Source organism: Pleurodeles waltl, chromosome 3_1 (genome assembly GCF_031143425.1).
Source record: "Pleurodeles waltl isolate 20211129_DDA chromosome 3_1, aPleWal1.hap1.20221129, whole genome shotgun sequence".
In the NCBI taxonomy this organism is placed as follows: Eukaryota; Metazoa; Chordata; class Amphibia; order Caudata; family Salamandridae; genus Pleurodeles; species Pleurodeles waltl.
Window position 1 is genome coordinate 625,113,469 of NC_090440.1, and position 19,364 is coordinate 625,132,832.

General features: G+C 45.9%; 1 protein-coding gene across 3 annotated transcripts in view; it reads right to left on the reverse strand.

Annotated features, from left to right (window-relative positions):
* The window catches only part of CHID1 (chitinase domain containing 1), a 1,285,476-nt gene that overhangs the window by 11,135 nt on the left and 1,254,977 nt on the right, over positions 1-19,364 (reverse strand). For all 3 annotated transcript variants that reach the window (XM_069223131.1, XM_069223132.1, XM_069223133.1), the window contains 2 exons: positions 11,878-11,958; positions 7,631-7,673 (listed from right to left, as the gene is read on the reverse strand). In XM_069223131.1, the coding sequence (XP_069079232.1) occupies positions 7,631-7,673; positions 11,878-11,958 (124 nt within the window). The remainder of the gene's footprint in view (positions 1-7,630; positions 7,674-11,877; positions 11,959-19,364) is intronic.

Genomic DNA, 19,364 nt, shown 5'->3' on the forward strand with positions numbered 1-19,364 from the left:
ATCCACTCTCTCATTTAAACAGAAAAATTGGCCTTGTAGCATTTGACAATTTTCTGTGTATGGAAATTCGCAAAGGATCAATGTGGTCAGGCTCATAGCGCTCTTGTTGTTTCCAAGTCACTAAGAAGGTTGCACTTCTAGCTGGTTTGTATCAATGGGACTGGATCTCAAAATTGTGCATAATACTTTACATCAAATGTCCCGGGGAATACAACTTTACCTCAGCAAAGTGAAGTCGCACAGTGCAGATAATTAAGGGAAGAAATCATTTGGATTTATTTGACCTCAATATAATATTCAAATGTTCCAGCACTTGCTTTCCTACATCCACAAATAGTCAAGATTTTCACATGTGCTCCCTACTCTACAGTGCTGGGAGCTCTTGAAATTTAAAAGGGTGAGTAAATATTGAGATCAGAATACCACAACGCCTCAAACTTAATTGACTTGAGGCAATTCTTGTCCATTGAGGATGTAATATATAAGTTAAGTGTGTTTTCAGTTACCCCTTATAAAGGCTGGGGGGGGGGGGGGGGGCAGAGATTCGCCTAAGAAGGGACACTTGGGGATACATGATTCATAATCTAGCCATATCCCCCCAACCCCCCCAAAAAAAGCCATGGGCACTTCTGTGTGCCACTGTTGACTCTTTAATGTGCTCTTGATTTAAGAAGAGGGAACAGAGATAGCATCTGGTGGCATAGTAAATTATTTTATCATTCAAGTATTTGAAGCCATCTTCATGTGAGCCAGAGGTACTGCAAGTGACAGTAAAGAGCATAGTAAGCAAGAATTGTGTCTGCAAGGTGACATTTTCAGGGACCATGGCTTCTTCCCAACCCCGTCTGGCTCCATGTATCAGGAGCACATGAAGATAGGATATTCAGGATATTGGCACAGGTGAAGACAGTCTTTGCTACTTCCCAATATAATTGATTTGTCTTTACATGAGAAAAACCGGGCACACAAAGAATTGTTTGGAGTCTACATGCTCAAACGGGAAGGGGAGATGAGAGTCAAGCCTAAGAAGGGTATAATTCCTTGGATTGTGACATGAAAGTGTGATGGAATGTGGTGAGTGGAAGGATGCTGTAGCTCCAGTATTTTATTAGGAGTTGCGCAACAGGAGTTCTTTAGGTCAATCCTACTAGACACGACAATTAGTCAAGTTGCAGTAGACCTAATGTGCGCTTACAGTGGGCTTACAGTCAGCCCACTGCTAACCAAATGCTGCCTTTACTGTCACTCTGACACGCTTCCTTCTTATTTAATGGTATGCCTTCCTCCTCTTGTGTTTGTCCCTACCGTAGAGCATAGCCTCTTTATGATCCTTTTGAATGGCTCTCTTGTATCCTTACACTGCTCACATTTGAGGAGCTACATTTTTCTTTTGCACTCAGCACCCCATGAGAGAGCCAACAGTTCGGCACTTGCTTAAAAAGGCGAGACCCACTGGGTATGCCCCTGCCTATGCATGCTTCAATAGACAACAGGTACAGAGATGTGCATCATTGGGGGAATGAGTGGCTTATGTTGCGGATGATCTTGAAAATTGCTTTACGTTAATCTGTATTCGTTTTTTGTATTGCTGAAGGAGTGATTTGGTGATTGTTTTACTGTTACAGGCTGAAACACCATTTCAGTGTTTTGATCTAGCCTAGAGTGGTTAATTTAATTGCTTGTGCCAGAAGCAATTATATATGTATCATGCATACTGAAGCAACCTATTCACGGCATGAAATCCAATAATTCTTTCTCAAAGCATTAACAAAGTGGTAAACAGACCACTTTCATCGTATGGCATCAATAGGTTTGTCTTTAGTCCTTCTACCATAGCAGTCAAGAGGATCTCTTATAACCAATGATGTTCTCAGCCAGAAAAGCAACTTTATATTTAAGGATTCATGAACGATTTCCCTTATTGGCCAGATTCATAAACACCTTCCTGATTTAAAAGGGGGAGAAGGGATGGACATTGTTGTGCACAAAGAGTTGAATTCCAAACTCGCTCCACAATACTTAAGAATCTAATGGTTTACATGTGACTAAGTATGGATTTGTACACAAGCTTGCCATTACTGTAATAGAGTTCATTACCTGAACTGCAAAAAGGGAGAGCCCTAAGAGAAACTCCAGAACCCATTGAAAGGGATGGGGCAGGGCACCGGTTGAGTTGTGTATGCGTCTGAATCTAGGCTTTCAGACATGCTCTGACCTCTGATGGTACACAAGGCTCCAAAATAAAAGTGGCCCCGCGTTAGAGAATTGAAAAGTTACTTACCTTCAGTAACACATTATCTGGTAGAGATATATTCTAGTTCCAAATTCTTTACCTTAGAATTTCCCCCAGGCATCAGTCTGGATCTGGAGATTTTTCTTGAGGAGTACCCCTGGGTGCTGTTTGTTGGCGCCGGTCAGCTTCGCATCCATTGTTGGCATTGTGTGCGCCAGAATGATGTGGCAGAACCTATATTGGTATCACCCTGGTGCACTGACGTCAGTTTCTTTTCACCACTTTCTGTCAGAAGCCCAGAGTCATAAAGAACACTGACCACTGGTGAGTCAGAACTAGGGCCCTGAAAGGGAAGTTCCTTTCCCTAGAAATCAGCTCGCAGAGCAGGGAGAATGGGTGGGTCGGCAAGGAATCTGCAACTAGAATATGTTTTTACTGGATAATATTTTAACAAAGGTAAGTAACTAGTTCATCTGATAGAGACTTCTAGTTGCAGATTCCTTATTTTAGAATACATACCCAAGCAAGAACATCCCCGGAGTGGGGTCTGCAAACTAAGATCAGACTAGGATGTCCTGCAGGACCGAACGGGCAAAATACCCATCCCTTGGGACTTGACTGTCCACGCAGTGGTGTTTGGTGAACGTGTACAATGATGTCCACATTGCTGCCTGACAGATGTCTAGAACTGGAACTCTGCGTGCTAACTCAGTGGTTGCAGCTGTTGCTCTAGTAGATTGAGCACGCAAACCCTCCAGGGGTTGCTTCTTAGCCAATGCATAGCACAATTTAATGCAGAGAACGACCCACTTGGAGATAGTCGTCTTCTGCACTGCCCGACCTTTCTTCGCACCCACATAACCCACAAAGAGTTGATCATTCACCCAAAACTCCTTGGTACGATCAAGGTAGAATGCCAATGCTCTTTTTGGGTCCAGGCGGTGGGGTCTCCTCCTCTTCCTAAGAAGGATGTGCAGGGGCACGTAAAAAGTATGCAAGGTGATGGACTGTCCCAAATGAAAGGGTGTGACCACTTTTGGTAAGAAGGAGCCCTGGTCCGAAGCACCACCTTGTCAAGATAGATGGAAAGGAAGGGTGGCTTTGAAAAAGGGCCTGCAGCTCGCTCACCCTGCAAGCCAAAGTGATGGCACCAAGGAAGGCTATTATTAAAGTTAAAAGCCTGAGCGAACAGTTATGAAATGGCTCAAAAGGAGCACACATTAGAAAGGAAGGAACTGGATTAAAAATCCCATTGAGGAATTATGAACGGCGAAGGGCGAAACATATGGGTAAGACCATTTAGGAATCTACTATCAATAGGAGATTTAAACAAAGAGGGTTGGTCAGGTAATCTCAGAAAAGCAGAGATAGTAGACAAATAATCTTTGAAGGTGCCCTAAGCAAAGCAATGCTGGCCTTAAGAAAGTATAAACAAGAGGACCTCAGATAGAGGGGGTCCAACAGTCTTGTCTGTTCACCATGTCACAAATTTGTTACATCAACAGGCATTTACCATTTTGGTGGAGGGATGCCTAGCTGCCAAGATAGTGTTACAGATTTCGGGCAGAAGGTCAAAACCTATTAACTGCCACCACTCAATCTCCACGTAAGTAAGCGGAAACTGGACAGGTTCGGGTGGAGAACCATCCCCTGCTGCTGGGGATACCAGACTCTTCCTGCCCATTCTGTAGCAATAAGGATTACTTGGGTCGTTCGTGATCTTCTTGAAAACTCTGAGCATAAGTGATGTGGGCGGAAAGGCGTACAGGAGGCGTGAGTTCCACTTGAGACGAAAAGCATGGCAAGCGAATGCTGCCTTGTCAACTCCAATGCGCAAAACAGCTGACATTGGTGGACAGATCTAACCAAGGTTTTCCCCGCTGCTGAAAGAGACCTTACCCCACCTCCGGATGGAGACTCCATTCGTGATTGACCAGACATTGATGGCCGAGTTCATCCCCTCTGGCGTTCCGAGAGCCCGGCAGGTGTTGAACAACCAGGGAAATGCCCTGATGCTCCAGCCATGTCCAGAGGTGCTGAGCCTCCTGACAAAGGGTCCACGACCCCACCCGCCCTGCTTGTTACAGCACCACATAGCGGTGGTGTTGTCCTGCGCTACTTTCCCTTTGAGAGAGGCAAGGAATACTTTCAATGATAGTCTGATCACCCTGTTCTCCAAAAAGACTGACGTGGAGCCCAGGCGCCTCTGATCTCCGCCTGTTCCATGTGGCCGCACCATCCCAGGAGTAACGCATCTGGCACTACTATCAGATCTGTTTAGGGAAGGAAGAAGGATCTACCACTGACCCTATTGTGGTTCAAAAGCCACCACTCCAGAGCTTGCGCAGTTCCTTCCAATATCCACACCATGTCAGACAGATTCCCCTGAATCTGCATCCACTCAAACTTCAGGTCCCATTGCAGAGCCCAAATATGCCATCTACTATGTGTCACCAGTGGGACGTAGGAGGCTGTGAGACCCAGCAGCCTCAGAGTCATTCTCACTCCCCGGATAGAGGCTGAAACATCCGTATCATAGCCTGAAAATCCTGGACTCACCGCTCGGGAGGATAGGCCCAAAACTGCACTGTGTCCAGAACAGTTCAGAAGAAAGGGAGCGTCTGAGAGGGAGTCAGGTGCGACTTCAGCATATTTATAGTGAACCCTATTGAATGCAAAAGGTCTGCCGTATTCTGGAGGTGGGAGGTGACAGCCTGGGCTAAGCCCGCCTTCAACAGCCAGTCATCGAGGTAGGTGAAGACTGGAACTCCTGACCTGCGCAGATAAGCTGCAACCACTGCCATCACTTTGGTGAACACCGTGGGGCGCTGGTAAAGCCAAAGGGGAGCACAGTAAACTGAAAATAATTGTGGCCTACTGTGAACAGCAAGGAACGTCTTTGGGCAGGCAGGACGGGAATATGGAAATAGGCGTCCTGCTAGTCCAATGCTACCATCCAGTCTCAAGGGTCCAGAGCAGATAAGACCTGAACCAGAGTGAGCATTTTTAACTTCTTCCTGAAGAAGATTTTGAGGGACTGGAGGTCTTGGATAGGGTGGAGGCCCTTGTCCTTTTTTGGGCATCAGAAAGTAGCAGGAATAACAACCACAACCTACTTCTGGCACAGGGATCCTTCTCTGTGGCTCCCTTGGCCAAAAGAGCCGTAACCTCCTCGTGGAGAAGGGCCAGGTGATCCTCTGTATATCCGATCGTGGGGTGGTGGCATGGAAGGAGGGGCAGTCTTGAAGGGGAGGAAAAAGCCCCTTTGGACTATTTGCAAAACTCACCTGGCTGACGTGATGGATAGCCAGTGGGGCAGGTGATTGCGAATCCTGCCTCCGGCTGGTCCCTGATGGAGAAGCGTCAGACTAGGAAGGTTTGGAGGCTGCAGCGTGAGTGGGCAGACCGCTGGCCCCCTGATCTATAAGGATGTTGGATCCCACATCCCCAGCCACGCAGAGGATGGGAGCATGCGCGGCACGGGCTGGAGGGAAAAAGACATTGTTGGACGCCCCTTCCGTAGCCACGAAAAGGCCTTAAAGCAGAGAGAGGGGGGTGAGGGGCAGCTGCAAGTCCCACGGACCTGACCGTAGCCCTTGATTCTTTAAAGCGCTTGAGTGCCGAGTCTGCTTTGTCTCCAAAGAGATGTATGCCATCAAATGGCATGTCCATAAGTGTGGATTGGACATCCCCCGAAAAGCCAGACATCCTCAACCAAGCGTGACGCCTTAAGGCCACTGTTGATGCAACCGATCTACCCACTGAGTCCGTCGTATCAGGTCCACATCGAACCAGGAACTTTGATGCATTTCTCCCATCAGCAGCAGCTTGGGAGAGAATGGTCTGGGCCTCTCCCAGGACCAGTGGCAGCACTTGGGCAACAGTGTCCCATACAGTATGAGTGTAACGGCCCAAAAGGCATGCGTTGTTTATGGACCGCAATGCCAAACTGGAGGAAGAAAACATTTTCTTCCCAGGCTGATCCAGTCTCTTGGGTTCCCTATCCGGGATGCGAAAGGGAATGCGCCTGGGAGAGTGGAGGCTTGGATAAGCAAGCTCTCAGGAGTTGGGTGTTGCGTAAGGAACACAGGGTCATTAGGCACTGATCTATGGAGGCGGGTGATTGTCCTGTTAACAGGAGCCCTTGTGCTGGGTTTGGACCAAGTCCCCAGCAGGACATCAGTGAGGGATTCATTAAAGGGCAAAAGGGGGTCAGAAGAGGAAGGCCTGGGCTGAAGCACCTCAGATAGGATGTTAGTCCTGACTGCCACTGAAGGCAGCTTGAGGCCCAGAACCTCAGCAGCTCTTCTCACCGCCATGGAGTAGGACACTCCCTCCTCCATAGTCCTATGGTAGGGGGAGAAAGCATGCCATCGTCCGGGGAAGAGTCCAATCCACTGCCTTCTCCCAGGTCCGAACGCCAGTCCATAAGGTCTTCAAGCTGGTATTTTAAACGGTCAAACAACCCCTCCCAATCCTTACCATACCCCAACCCAATAAGGGTCAGGTTACAACCTGGGGAGCAAAGTCCCTTCCGAATTTGGAATTGGCGTCACACGACGCTGGTCCGGCTCCATGTCAGTCGGTACTGAGGATGGGGTTGATGCCGTCCATAGGCTTGGGCAGTGTCAGGAGCATCAACATCAGGACTGTCATTGGGGAAGTTTGGAATGGCACAACTGACCCCCTTTCAGATCTGAGAACGGATCCCTGGGTGCCCTCCAGAGCCAAGGGCACCGTGTAGGGTATGGAAGTCTGGATGGATCTGAGCTTGCTGCAAGCAACATTTGTTTTAATATACGGGGAAATCAACAGTAGTGAGCATTGACTATTCCAATAGATCAGGCATATGAATGCACTGTCAAGCCACATCGAAAAATCTGCTGCTAGAAAAAACACCATAAATTGTCTGATTAGCTAAGACACTAATAGGTTGAAAGTTCACCCTCAGGCAGGATAAATAGCCAAAACGATTACAGCTGTGTGAAGGGTAAACACTTTTTTGTGGAAGCACACAACTATTGCCCAATCAAAACATGTACTCCTGGCTCCCAACATGTGGGTGGAACCAAAGCCTCTCTCTGGTGATGTTCATATAATGGTCTGGAGACAACTGAGCTATCAAGTCACAACATAAAAAGAGGTGCAGTAGACCATAAAACAGACCCACAAGAGCCAAAGATAGGCCACACACTGATCTGTCAAGCCAGTCCATCGGGCACTGCCTGACTGCCGTAAAGGCCAGTGCGAACCTGACGGTCCCAGACAGGATGTCTAGGAATCATGGGATTGAACAGATTGTTCTTTGAGGAGACAGCAGTGTACAATCAACACAAAAGGTACCTGTTTCTTTTTACAGTTGATAGACGGTTGGCAACAAGCACAAAGAGGCCTTACCTTTAATGATGGGTAGAACACAACATGCTTCCCACTTTTATTCCTGAAAGGAACAAGAAAACAATAGTCATAGATCTGCAACACTAACTTATAATGCATTGTTCATTACTATTTAATGCTTGTGTTAACAATTCAGAAAAACAATGCATTGCAACAATTTAGTTTTGAGTCCTAGGCCAGTGTGTGCCAGTTAAACATCCAACAAATGAATTAGGTTAGCGATAAGGTACTTAGAGAAGGTTCTGCTGCTGATGCAGGTCAACCACGTGGAATCTGTAAGCGACTCTCAAGGTAAAAAGTCAGACGGTGTACTGGGAAGGTCAGAAGCTTCATAAACAGCTTCACCCATTTTCGACGGCCGGAAAACAGCACTTAGTTGAAAGGAAATCATGGACAGATGTGGAAATCATGGACAAGAGGTAGTGTAGAAAGGGAAACAAGGAGTCTGGCAATAGTCTCCACGTGTTATCAGCCAGCAGCTCGAGCGGTGATGAGGCAGGAGGTGGAGGAAAGTTGAGTGACAGTAAAACAGACCCTATTGGAGCAGGATCAATGCTGATTTGATCATGGCTGGGTCTAATCTGAGGTAGCACTGAGGAAAGCAGCAGTTGAGATTAATTAAAGAATTGCATCCATCAAATTTTTTTGTATTTTCCATTGTGACACCTTAAGGGGGATGAGCATGCCCAGACCTGGGTTCTGTACTCACTGCGCCACTGGAACCAAGTTGCACCTAACCAAAGAGGCCCATATAGGATGAAACCAGTCTTAGTAACTTGTGTTCCAGTTCGGGAAGGGGCTGGCTTGGCAGTTCAGACTGGGCTGTTCTTACTGGAGCAGAATCAAGGCTGATTTGCATAAGATTGGGCCTAAGCACGGTTGGCAACAAAAACCAATGGACTGGGATGTGGGGCCAAGTAATTGCCTGTGACTGAGATTAATTTGAGTATTCCTTCCATTTATTTTTTGTATTATTTGCCACGCCGTGACTGCTATGCTCAGACATGGGCTCCAGGTCACAGTGTTGCTAGGTGTGTAGTTTGGTCAAGACTGGAGGAGGGAGGGCGCAGGGGGTGAGCTTCCGATTTTCAACTATCACACAGCATATAATGTTCAAATATATTAGACGACAACCAGGCTGCATGAGAGGGCAGTGTAAAAAGAGAGAAATGTGGATTGGTAGGAGTAAGAGAGAAAACACAGTATTTGGTAAAATAACTAACATTTTTGAGGACTTTCAAAACATAGAGTGAAAGAGTGTGTGTTTTGCCTGTGTGTATGCAAAAATTCCTGATGAAATCCGACAGAGTTCTCACCATACCCAGCTGAAAGCACCTGTACTTGACTGTTTATCAGAAAATAAATGTATTAGTGGGGTGTGGCACCCCAAAAAAACCCTGAAGCTACACCCCCTGAGTGTCACTCGAACCAAGCGGTACTCAACTGAAGAGACCCAAATAGGCCAAGCCCGTTCTTATGTTTCTCGTGGTTTGGAGAGGATCTGCCTTGGCAGTTCAGGTTCCTATTAGACAGGATCAAGGCGGAAATGCCAATGGCCAGGAGTAATTACCAATGGTTAAAGTTAATTCAAGCAATCAAACCATCACTTTTTTGTATTCTTCATTCTGATGTCCTAATTGCTATGAGTATACCCAGATGCAGGTTCTGTAATTACTGTTCTACTGAATCTAAGCTACATTGACTGAAGAGGCTGAAATAAGTCTTGGGTAGCTTGTGTTCTGGCTCGGAGAAAACTTGGCTTTGCAGTTCAGGCTGGATTGTTCCTCCTGGAGCAGGGCAAAAAAAAATAGATGAACTGGAATGTGGCCGGAGTAGTAACCAGAGGCTGAGTGTAATTCAAGAATTCCACCCATCACTTTTTGCATTCTTCATTGTGAAGGCCTAATTGGGACGAGTATGGTCAGGCATGGTTCCTGTTCTCACTGTGCCATCGGAACCAAGCTACACCTGACTTAACAGGCTCATATACGATTAAACTAGTCTCTGGTTGCATATATTCCGGTTTGGACAGGGTCTGATAAGGCAGTTGGGCTGGACTGTTCCTACTGGAGCAGGATCAAAGCTGATTTGAATATGGCTAGATCTATTCTGAGTTGGCATAGTGGGGACAAAAAAGACGAACTTGGGTGCAGCCCCAAGTAACTGCCTGTGGATGAGGTTAATCGAAGCATTCCACCCATGGCTTTTTTGTAAACATCAGTAACAAAAGAATAGCTGCAAAAGCAGGACTTTCCTGACAGCTGGACTGCATACAAGTAGTGGAAATGTCTACTGCAGATACTGCTGAAGAGTTTCACAGGCACGGCACTCGTTAGGAGGACACCTATGGAAAGCCCTGCCGCTCATACAAGCACAGCAGTAGCCCCACAAATACCTATTAAAACTACAATCTATATTTCTGTAGTACCATAAGAAAAAAGGATTGCTAATTTACGAAATTCTGTGGGGTTCCCTGTATCAGCTGCAACTTCCAGAGTTAGTGCGGCGGGCTTTAAAACGGAGACATGCAGCTTCAACGCAGATTTCGACAGCAGGTGCACCAACATGCACTTTGCTACCATATTCACTAAAAGAAGATAACACAAGCTCTTAGGTGCTTTACAGATGGTCACAAGCCAGGCTGTCGGCATGAAGTGGGTTAATAGGCACTGCTGCGGGCATCTGCTTGAGGAGCAGGCTTCAGCACATCTTCATGAAGCCCTCTGACCATTGATGTGCTGCCACAGAAAGAAGTACATAGGCCGGAGCTATTTTAAAATGCTTTCATCTGATTTGTTCTGGGTCTGTGCACCCAGGAGTGCTGTCTTGGCGAGTGCTGGAGTACAGCGTGCTCAGCCATGGAGACTCCGCCAGGGGACCCGTTCGTTCCTGACTGCAAGTAATTCGAGGACTGTACATGCTGAGACTGGGATGCAGGGGCACGTACGGCCCTGGGGCAACATCCAACATTACTATCGACAGGCCCCGTAGAGCTGGGCACACGCTGCATGGTGGAAATGAAGGCCCAGGCTGGATGTGTGCAGGGTGTGTTGGGGTGGGCAGCTGGTTCACAATACACGTGTTTTTCTTTCATCGATTCGGCTTCTCGTGTTCACATACAGGTAAGCAGGAAAACAACGTCCTGTGGAGCAAGATGTCGAGCGGTGTGGATAAGAGGAAGAGACTTTGAGGGGCAGTAAGAAGAGCACAGAGGCAGGTGATGTGACAGAGTGGCCAGAGTCTAGAGCGAAAGCGTAGGTGTTGTGATGCTGGGGATTGGAGAACTGGACAAAAGAGAGAAACCCATGGAGAGAATTTAAACTGAAGATCGAGGGCAGAAGGGAGAAGTCTATCCAAGAGGAGGAGTGCTAACGAAGAAATTAAGAATCCTGGGTGAAAGAGAACCGCCAAGAAAGAGGCACAGAAATAGCTGATGAGATGCAAGAGCTGAGTGGGGTGAGGGAACAGAGGGACGAGGGAAAGGACATCAGAGAAGAGACAGTGAGGTAAGACAGGAGACACATACCACTGTAGGCTTCAAAGAACAGTTTCCAAGGAACAGTATGAGTGAAGCAGGCATCCGCAATGGTAATAGGCAGGAAATGGTTGTGAGCAGCAGAGCGAGCCGGCAAGTATCGAATGGGGGCGAGATGGGGGTGGGGGCGGCGGCTGAGTGGAAAACGCAATGGATAGGAGGCCAGACCTGCACTAGTGGTGAGTCTGGGGAGGGGAATAATTAGGTGTCATTTTAAATCAAACCTCTGGAGAGGACCAGACTGTTTGGGAAGAAGACAAGTTTGGTCAATATAACTATTCTAGAGCCCGGAAATGAGAGAAGGAGAAGGCTGTGCATTGAGGGGTGACAAGGGGAAGGAGGTAGGGAGAGAGGAAGTGGTGATACCTGTAGCCTGCAGAGGAATACATGTTGTGGAAGGAGTAGGGTAAAATACGGGTGCCTGGGAAAGAGGCGTAGAGTGGTGGAGTGCACATGCAGTAAAGAAGGAATCTGGAGCCTGAGGAGAAGACTGGGAGGGAGGGAATGATGAAGCCTGGGTAGGAAGAGGAGAGAGCTCCTGAGATGTCCATTAGAAGAAGTATGGACATTTCGTGTGTGTGTGTGTCTGGAGAAGAAAGGCTCCTGTGCATTGATCTTTCACAGTAACACCCTGGCAGACGAGCAAGACCACATGTAACATGACAAATGTGCGGGGGCAAAGAAGAGGCGAGGAGAGGAAAAGAAAACGTACTTTTTGTACTCAAAATAGTGCTCGGCGATCTGCTGCTCCCACACAATCTTCGGCTTATGCTCCGTTAGGATCTCGATGTACCTGGGGAGAAAGAAAACAAATCGTTAATTATAAAGCTGGCTTCCCACGCTCAGGTGTTCGTGAATCTTGGGAACGTGAAGGCTGAATGTAACAGGCTGCGCCCAGCCGCAGTCCTTGTGGGTAGAGTCTGAGCAGACAATACACGAGAGGCAAGCACAGCAGTCTAGAAGCAGAAGTAACTGCGACCTCTTTTATCCAATCCTGTATTCTCGGTGTCACTCCGGAACTTGGAATGAGAGACCAACATCCAAACACCAATGCCCAGACTGGTGAGCAACCATACCGTGGTAGACCTAAGCATCAGTAACGGTGAATCTCATTTCATCGGATACATTCCTCGTTGAGTACACTCCAGCTGCCTGGGAACCACAAGGTATGTCTGAGTAGGTGACTGACATGAGACACACATTAATGTAGGCTTCAAAGTATAGTGTCCAAGGACCACTAAGCAGGAATCCGCAATGGTAATAAGGAGGAAATGCTTGCGAGCAGCAGAGGGAGTCAGCAGGTATAGATCTTGTGACCTTAAGTGGGAAGCCTCAGGTGCTTCTCTTGCTGCACTTCAGCGGGACCGTGTGAGAAGCTGCAAAGGGCACACCACTCTCATTTCAGCACCACCAACACATTTTGCCCTGTCCACAGTGATGCCACAGAAATATACCCGAGGTAAACAAATAAAGCAAAATGCTACATTGTTCATCAATACTGCTAGAGTCCGCCCTGGCTGCAGGACTGATGGCATGTATGCACTACCTTCGAGTTAAGAACCTCTGGAGGTCAGAGAACCGACATGTGGCTATGATCAGAGGCTGGGTAAGGCTGATAAAGGATACATTAAGAGTTCCTCTGTACCATCAGTGCCTGGAGTAAAAGTGCTCAGAATTAGGTGAATGGGAAATCTTCGCAAAGTTTAGGTAGGAGTGAGGAACGGAAGTGTTGAGCACTGCTTCTGGCCTCCACGACGACCACAAAGGACTCTCCCTCAGTCAGCTTGCTGTGAGAAATATAGGGTTGGTGTTTAAACATTCAAGGCTGCTTTAAACTCACACTCCAACCTTCAACCAGACACAGGCAGGGGCCCTGTTGCTGGTGTCCATGTGCACATCAGCCGTTGGCGTTGCTCATGTTCCATAAATTCAAGAGCTACATTCACAGACGCATGAAGACTTCAGTCATATTCTCTCAAGAGTCTACTACCAGGCAAATCAACAACCACATTAATGTTGTCGAGCTACTGATATCGTATCTCTATGACAAGGCATCCCATTGGCAGAGTTCCACTAGGTCCTGTATCTTATTTAGATACTAGAAGGGGAAGGATTCCGAGAAGAGGAGCAGGGTATGGAGGGTTTCAGGAAATATTAGTGAGACTGGAATGGACACAATGAGAGGGTGGCACGAGTAAATGAGGCGGACAATGGCCTCAGTCCTGCTGTGGAACAGAGGGCATGGAGTAGTGAAATAATAAACTTGAAAAAGAGTAAGGGAGTAGCAATACATGGTTCACAGGGCTATCCTCCCTCGTGCATAGGGAAATACTGAGTGACAGGTTGATGTGTCATGTGTGACTGTGTCAAACAAGCCATAGTGAATTTAGCCCCAAACTGTGCTGTCTTAATATAGAAGGCTGCAAATGGGAAGTCAGTGGGAAGAATTTTAAAAGTCAAAGTAGTCTGTACAATGCCTCCAACCATCGCAGGTAAGAGTAAAGGAGAGCTTGATAGGAAGTGAATGAGGAATATACGTTTTTCACTGAGTTCAATCACGTACCCAAGATGTGTATGAGCCAATTAATGTTAGTTATTCATGACTTCTTTGGACATGAGAAATACCTGGTCAGACACTGCCAAAGGCTGTAGGAGGAGGGAGTGATTCACAATCAGTGCTTTCTAAGAATGGCGCAAAACTAGGGTGAGCAAACTTCAGATGAGGATTTGGAGGACGCATGATCTTAGTGGCCCAGGTTGAACACATAAATAAATAAGTTCAGCCAAGGAATCAATCCCAGTTGAGGGGCTACAGACAGGACTTATGGGTAATTAGTGAGATGAACACTGAAGTGAATACAGATCTGGAATTCTATTAAGTATACAATAACACAATATGTGGCCAAAAGTCCCAGAAAAAACAAGTCAACAAAATAGTAAGTGTTGCAAAGGACTAACATCACCACAGCAGACAGGACAAAAAAGTGATTAGTACCATTGTAAGTCAAAAGGTAGCCAGAGAAAATATGTTGGCACAGCACGGGGATGTGGTGAGCAACTGCTCAGAACTCTTGGACTATTAAATACTGATGGGCCCATACTATAGCCTTATTTTGCCATTGTGTTCAAAGAAGACACGGATGATCTATTTTGGACCCTATTGTTTGGCAAGAGAGCATAAAAACTTTGAAAGTGTACCTTATACAGCCCTGAAGAAGTTGGGGCATATTGGCCTGTATGAAACATGGGTTGACTAGAAGCAATAACGTTTGGCAATTTTGGAAAATGAAATAAAGAACAATTTATCTACATAACAAAAAATAACGTCTACGAGTGTTCCTCCATAGTGCTCACAGTGAATATAACTAAAAACGTGATTATGATGCTAGTGAGGTTGGTGTATAAATCCTGGAGCACAGCAGCGTTAAGAACAATGGACGGCCAAACAAAGGATCAGGCAGGGTTTTTGCTTTAGGCTTCAAAACCAGCACTAAGATGCTATCCAGGTTGGAGGAACAAACACAAAATAAGGCACCCTTCTTCCAGTTCTGCAGAAGACGTTGGGTAGGTGTCAGTAGTCTAATAGATAACAACACATAACTTGCAGTTTTAGTACAGTTCCTGGCAAAAGTTAAACGTTGACTGTGAAAGCTCCATCCCATTTATGATAATGCATCTTTAAAGGCAGTGCCAAAGTGTTCAAGGACAAAATGTGCAAGGAAGCAATATGCCCTCTCCCATGGCAGACAACGCACATTTCAACGGTTGAATTTTATCTTCTTAACAATTGTATGTCACATTATAGTTTTAACAAGGCCTTGACTGTTATGTTGGAGGAGTCTTTCAAGAAGAGTGTATGAAATTAAGGGTGCATTCCTGTGGTGCTAAAACTCACTAGAAGTCGCAACTGTGACATGGCTTGGTTTTAGGGAAAGCCAGATTTTGAAAGATTTAGAGAAGGGGCTACATTTCCCTCCAGGCTTGAGGAAGATAGTTCCACAGCTCGGTGGCTTGAATCTATATTTCTTGTGCCTGTTACCAGGCTGTGTTTACCTATCACCAACAGTTTTCCTGTCACAGATTTTAGAGTAAATGCATGGCTGATCACAGTGAAACTGGCTTGAAAGAAAGGGCCACGGGCCACATTTTGCTCTACACAATTGTTGTGTAGCCATTTTAGCTATAGTTTAGATATGCTATTTTAGCAATCTAGGCCTACCTCTATGCACTTTAATCTAGATATGTTTTATTTTAGCTTCGTCATATTATTTAACAAGTAGCCACATTTGCGGTCTTCTTTTATTTTCTCTATCTAGCTGTTCTTCGCCTAGGTCAGCACTGCATTCCTAAAGACATTTCTTTCACTCTGTGCTTTTCTCAAGGCTGCAGTAAGATAGGTTGCCGGCAAAAGTAGTACACTTTGTCTCCAATGTTCACAGAAATATATACACTTTTACATGGGGAGCCTTTCTTGGAACCTCAGATGTTTTATTATAAAAACACTACCTTAAAAGTTAGAGAGAGATTCCAGCCACATGACCACGACTGTATGCAGATTGCTTCACTACGGCTGCTTATGTAGTCAGCATGGCTCTTGCTCATGTATGAGGGATGATGTCTTCCCATGGGGAACCTGAAGGGCAGAATTAGAGCTTAACATGCTGTGCTCTAACATAGCTTAGGTAGGAACTATCCTCACAAACTCTAGTGACAATATGGTAGCTTTATTCTTGTGTTTTACTCTCCTTGTCACAAGTCTAATCTCATTGTGCTTTATCGTCCTAGTTATTGCAATACATGCTTTATAATCTAAGGTGCAGTTACTACAATAAAACCTTATTGAACTTTACTCTGCCTCTGATTGTCCTTGCATATGTGAGACTAATGTAACTGAGAGAAACGGATGAGATCTGAGTGACCACGATTCCCCAGAGGAGTGATTTATGTCATGGGCCCACTTGCCCCAAGCATCCCTGCTCTTGGGTGGAGATGAGGCACTGCTAGTTAACCGGAACAAACGCAGATTAGGCCGACAGGCGTCACATGGTGCAGGTTCAAACTCAGTCTACCGCAATACAGGTGATCCTGCCCCCTGAATCCAGTAGTCTCAGGATGAGAACCTATGCGACAGTGTCCACATGGCTGGATGGCTATGTGTTAAGTGGTCCAAAAAGATACTGCATTTCTGAGATACCTACTTCTTCACAGTTCATGTGGTTTGAAGGGTTACTTAGGGCATTGTTCCCTTCTGTTTATTTTCCTTACCCTAGCATCAAGAACTCTTGATGCAGAAGGGTCTACAGTCTGGGTGTTCTTCCATGTGTCTACTGTGCAACGGCGAACTGTGACTTTTGAAAGTGGTGGGCCATGCACATAAATGTTTAAAAAAAATTGTAATGGATGGTAAATGTTTTATAAATAGAATTTGTCCTTTCACCTTTACTTTACAAATTGAATTCTGCATTGCAGAGGTGATAGGGGCACATTCTCTTTATAAAGCGTTTACCATCGGTTATACAGGTAAAAATAAACATGATCTTACCTAGGCAACTGGATGCAAACCAGTGCAGCCCAAGTCACATTCTCCCGCATCGTGCTGTCTGGCTCTAAACATGTGCGTGCTGGTCGTACAGAAAGCCCAAAGGAATACCAGCCAATCCAAGCCCTGCTTTAATGCTGCTTACAATAGTAAACAGCATAAGAGCATGGCCAGGATTGGCTATGTCAGGCAAACTCAGCGCTCTATCGGAGACTGATGGGGCTGTGTTGCTTCTCTTCAAACTCGCTGGTAGCATCAGATCAGAAGCCTGAACTATGCATGTTAGGCTGGCCAAAGCTAAAACATCGTCCAAACTGACATGCACAGTTCAGTTAACTACTCCTGGTTGTCAAAATCAATCCGGCAAAAAGAGCGCTGTAGCCATGCCCCTAATGGGGGGAAAATGAATGGCAGTGCGATAGAAGGTAATCAGGAAAAATAATGTGTGTCTAAGGTGTGGGGACTTGCAGTAGGGGGTCAAAGCACCCACGCCCCTCTAAAGGAACCACCCCTGCTTCTATGTAGGTTGGATCCTGCACACCACCACACCAAATGGTGAACGGGCCACGGAACTACCAAAACAAGTTCATGTCAGTTTGGACGCACATTGAAACATCCATCGAACAAGCACGACGCTAGCTATATTGTGAAGATAAATGTTTGGAATGGAAATCAGAGACTTTCAAAAGTTGCACGACGATGACTATACATTAACATTTAGAAGGTGACTACGGAGCGGCGACAGAAAAGGCACACTATTACCGCATAAGAAAATAATGAAAACAAAAGTCTAAGTACGTTTAAAAACGATTGACAATACCCAGACCACAAAAACATGTAAACCGGGCCTCGGCAAACCTTTAATTACACAAGCGAACTTCACAAAACATCTTTGGCATTACACAACTTCACTTCAAATTTTTGTTTTTTCAGCGTGAGCTCACCTGGGATAAAAAAAAAAGTATTGCGCGACACCAGAAAAAGTCTGGTGTAATAAATATATGCCACCCCCCCCCCCCCCCCCAGACTCCCCCCCACCCCGAAGACTTTTACTTCTATTTATTCCTTTTTCTTTCGATCTGGTAATGCTAGTACATTTAGGCATGCCAACAAACAGAATTGTTGTATACTAAATTGCATTGTTAATTAAATCTCGTAGGATAAGAATCATTGCACAGTGAGCTGTAGCCATGGCAAAAGGTCACGCGTGATGCAAGAACACACAGGCAGCAGCTGGCCTCTGGGAGGTCAAACAGAATCGTACTGACATTCAAAGCAGACCACACGTGTAACCTGGTATCCCACATGGATCTGGCGCCTGCTGAACAGATGATACAGTATCACTTGGAGAACCAAGTCAAGGGAAGTCGTCTCACAGGTGATACCTTATCACACACAGAACTGGTCCAGACCAACTGGTGATGCAGCAGCGTACGGTGAACTGGGGTGCTGGATCGAAGTCACAAGTACGATAAATTAAAGCAGTGAGTTGGCCTTTGGAGCAGATCACAAAGGTGATAGATACAGGAGCATACATCAGCCAAACTAATAAACAGTGAGGCAGTCCTTCAGATCCTTTCACGCAGTATCACAGGGAGCAGGCAAAGTCACACAGGCAGTACAGGATTACTCGGTGAGATGGAGACTGGCGATCAGGCAGTGAGTGAGCTATGGCACATCAAGCAGTGCCACACATGTTAACATAGCAACCATGAGATGGAATAGTTAAAGCATACTTTTATCCAGGACTATACATTTTCTAGTAAAAGCTGAATGTATCGGGATCCTGCATAGCCACTGCCTCCTCCTCAGGGAACTAGATCCCCATGCCTGAGCTTGAAACTCCTAGTTGGCTGGTTGACGTGGGCTGCTTTTAAGGAGCGATGGACGCAAAGAACATCTGCCCATTTCGCTGCAATCGCAGGCTTGAATGAACAGCAAACAAAGGCTTAAAGGCATTTTCATGATTTGCTAGCACATGCAGAAATTGGGAACTTCATGCACCCAAGATCACCATCTCTGCTGCTTTTATGCACACTCACAGCCAGGACATCATCAGGCTGCAGACTAAGATGTATAAAAACAAAACAAAGCAGCAAACCTTTTCCATCTGTGCATCTAGATCAGGAATGATATTCTTGTACCCATAAGAACAGCACCACTGCTACTCCAGTTTAGGAAAGGGTTGAAGACACATTTCTTGAAAGAACACCACATCCCAATAAATTAACCGTTCACTAATCAGCGACCTCCCTTGACACTTATTGAGTTTAAGCTTCCCTTTGACCCTGCTCACAATTCCATTGCCTTTTGCCTAGGTTCAAACTATACAAACACCACACACACCTTCTTCAAAGGAGTATCAGACCATGTCGGACCATGTCTAGAGATTCTCTTTAAAGCTGGCTTTAAGAACTCTGGCTTTTATCCTATATATTTTGACAATTATGCTAATAATGAATCGTTCAGCCCATTTAAAGAGAAATAATCTTGAAGATGAGGTAAAATTGTTCAGACCCCCTACTGAGAGAGGACTCTCCCTCAGTCAGCTTGCTGTGAGCAATACATGGTTGGTATTGAAACATTTTCAGGGCTGCTTTAAACTCATACTCCAACCTTGTACACCATCCATTTGTGTTAACTTTGTGGCAGAGACTGGG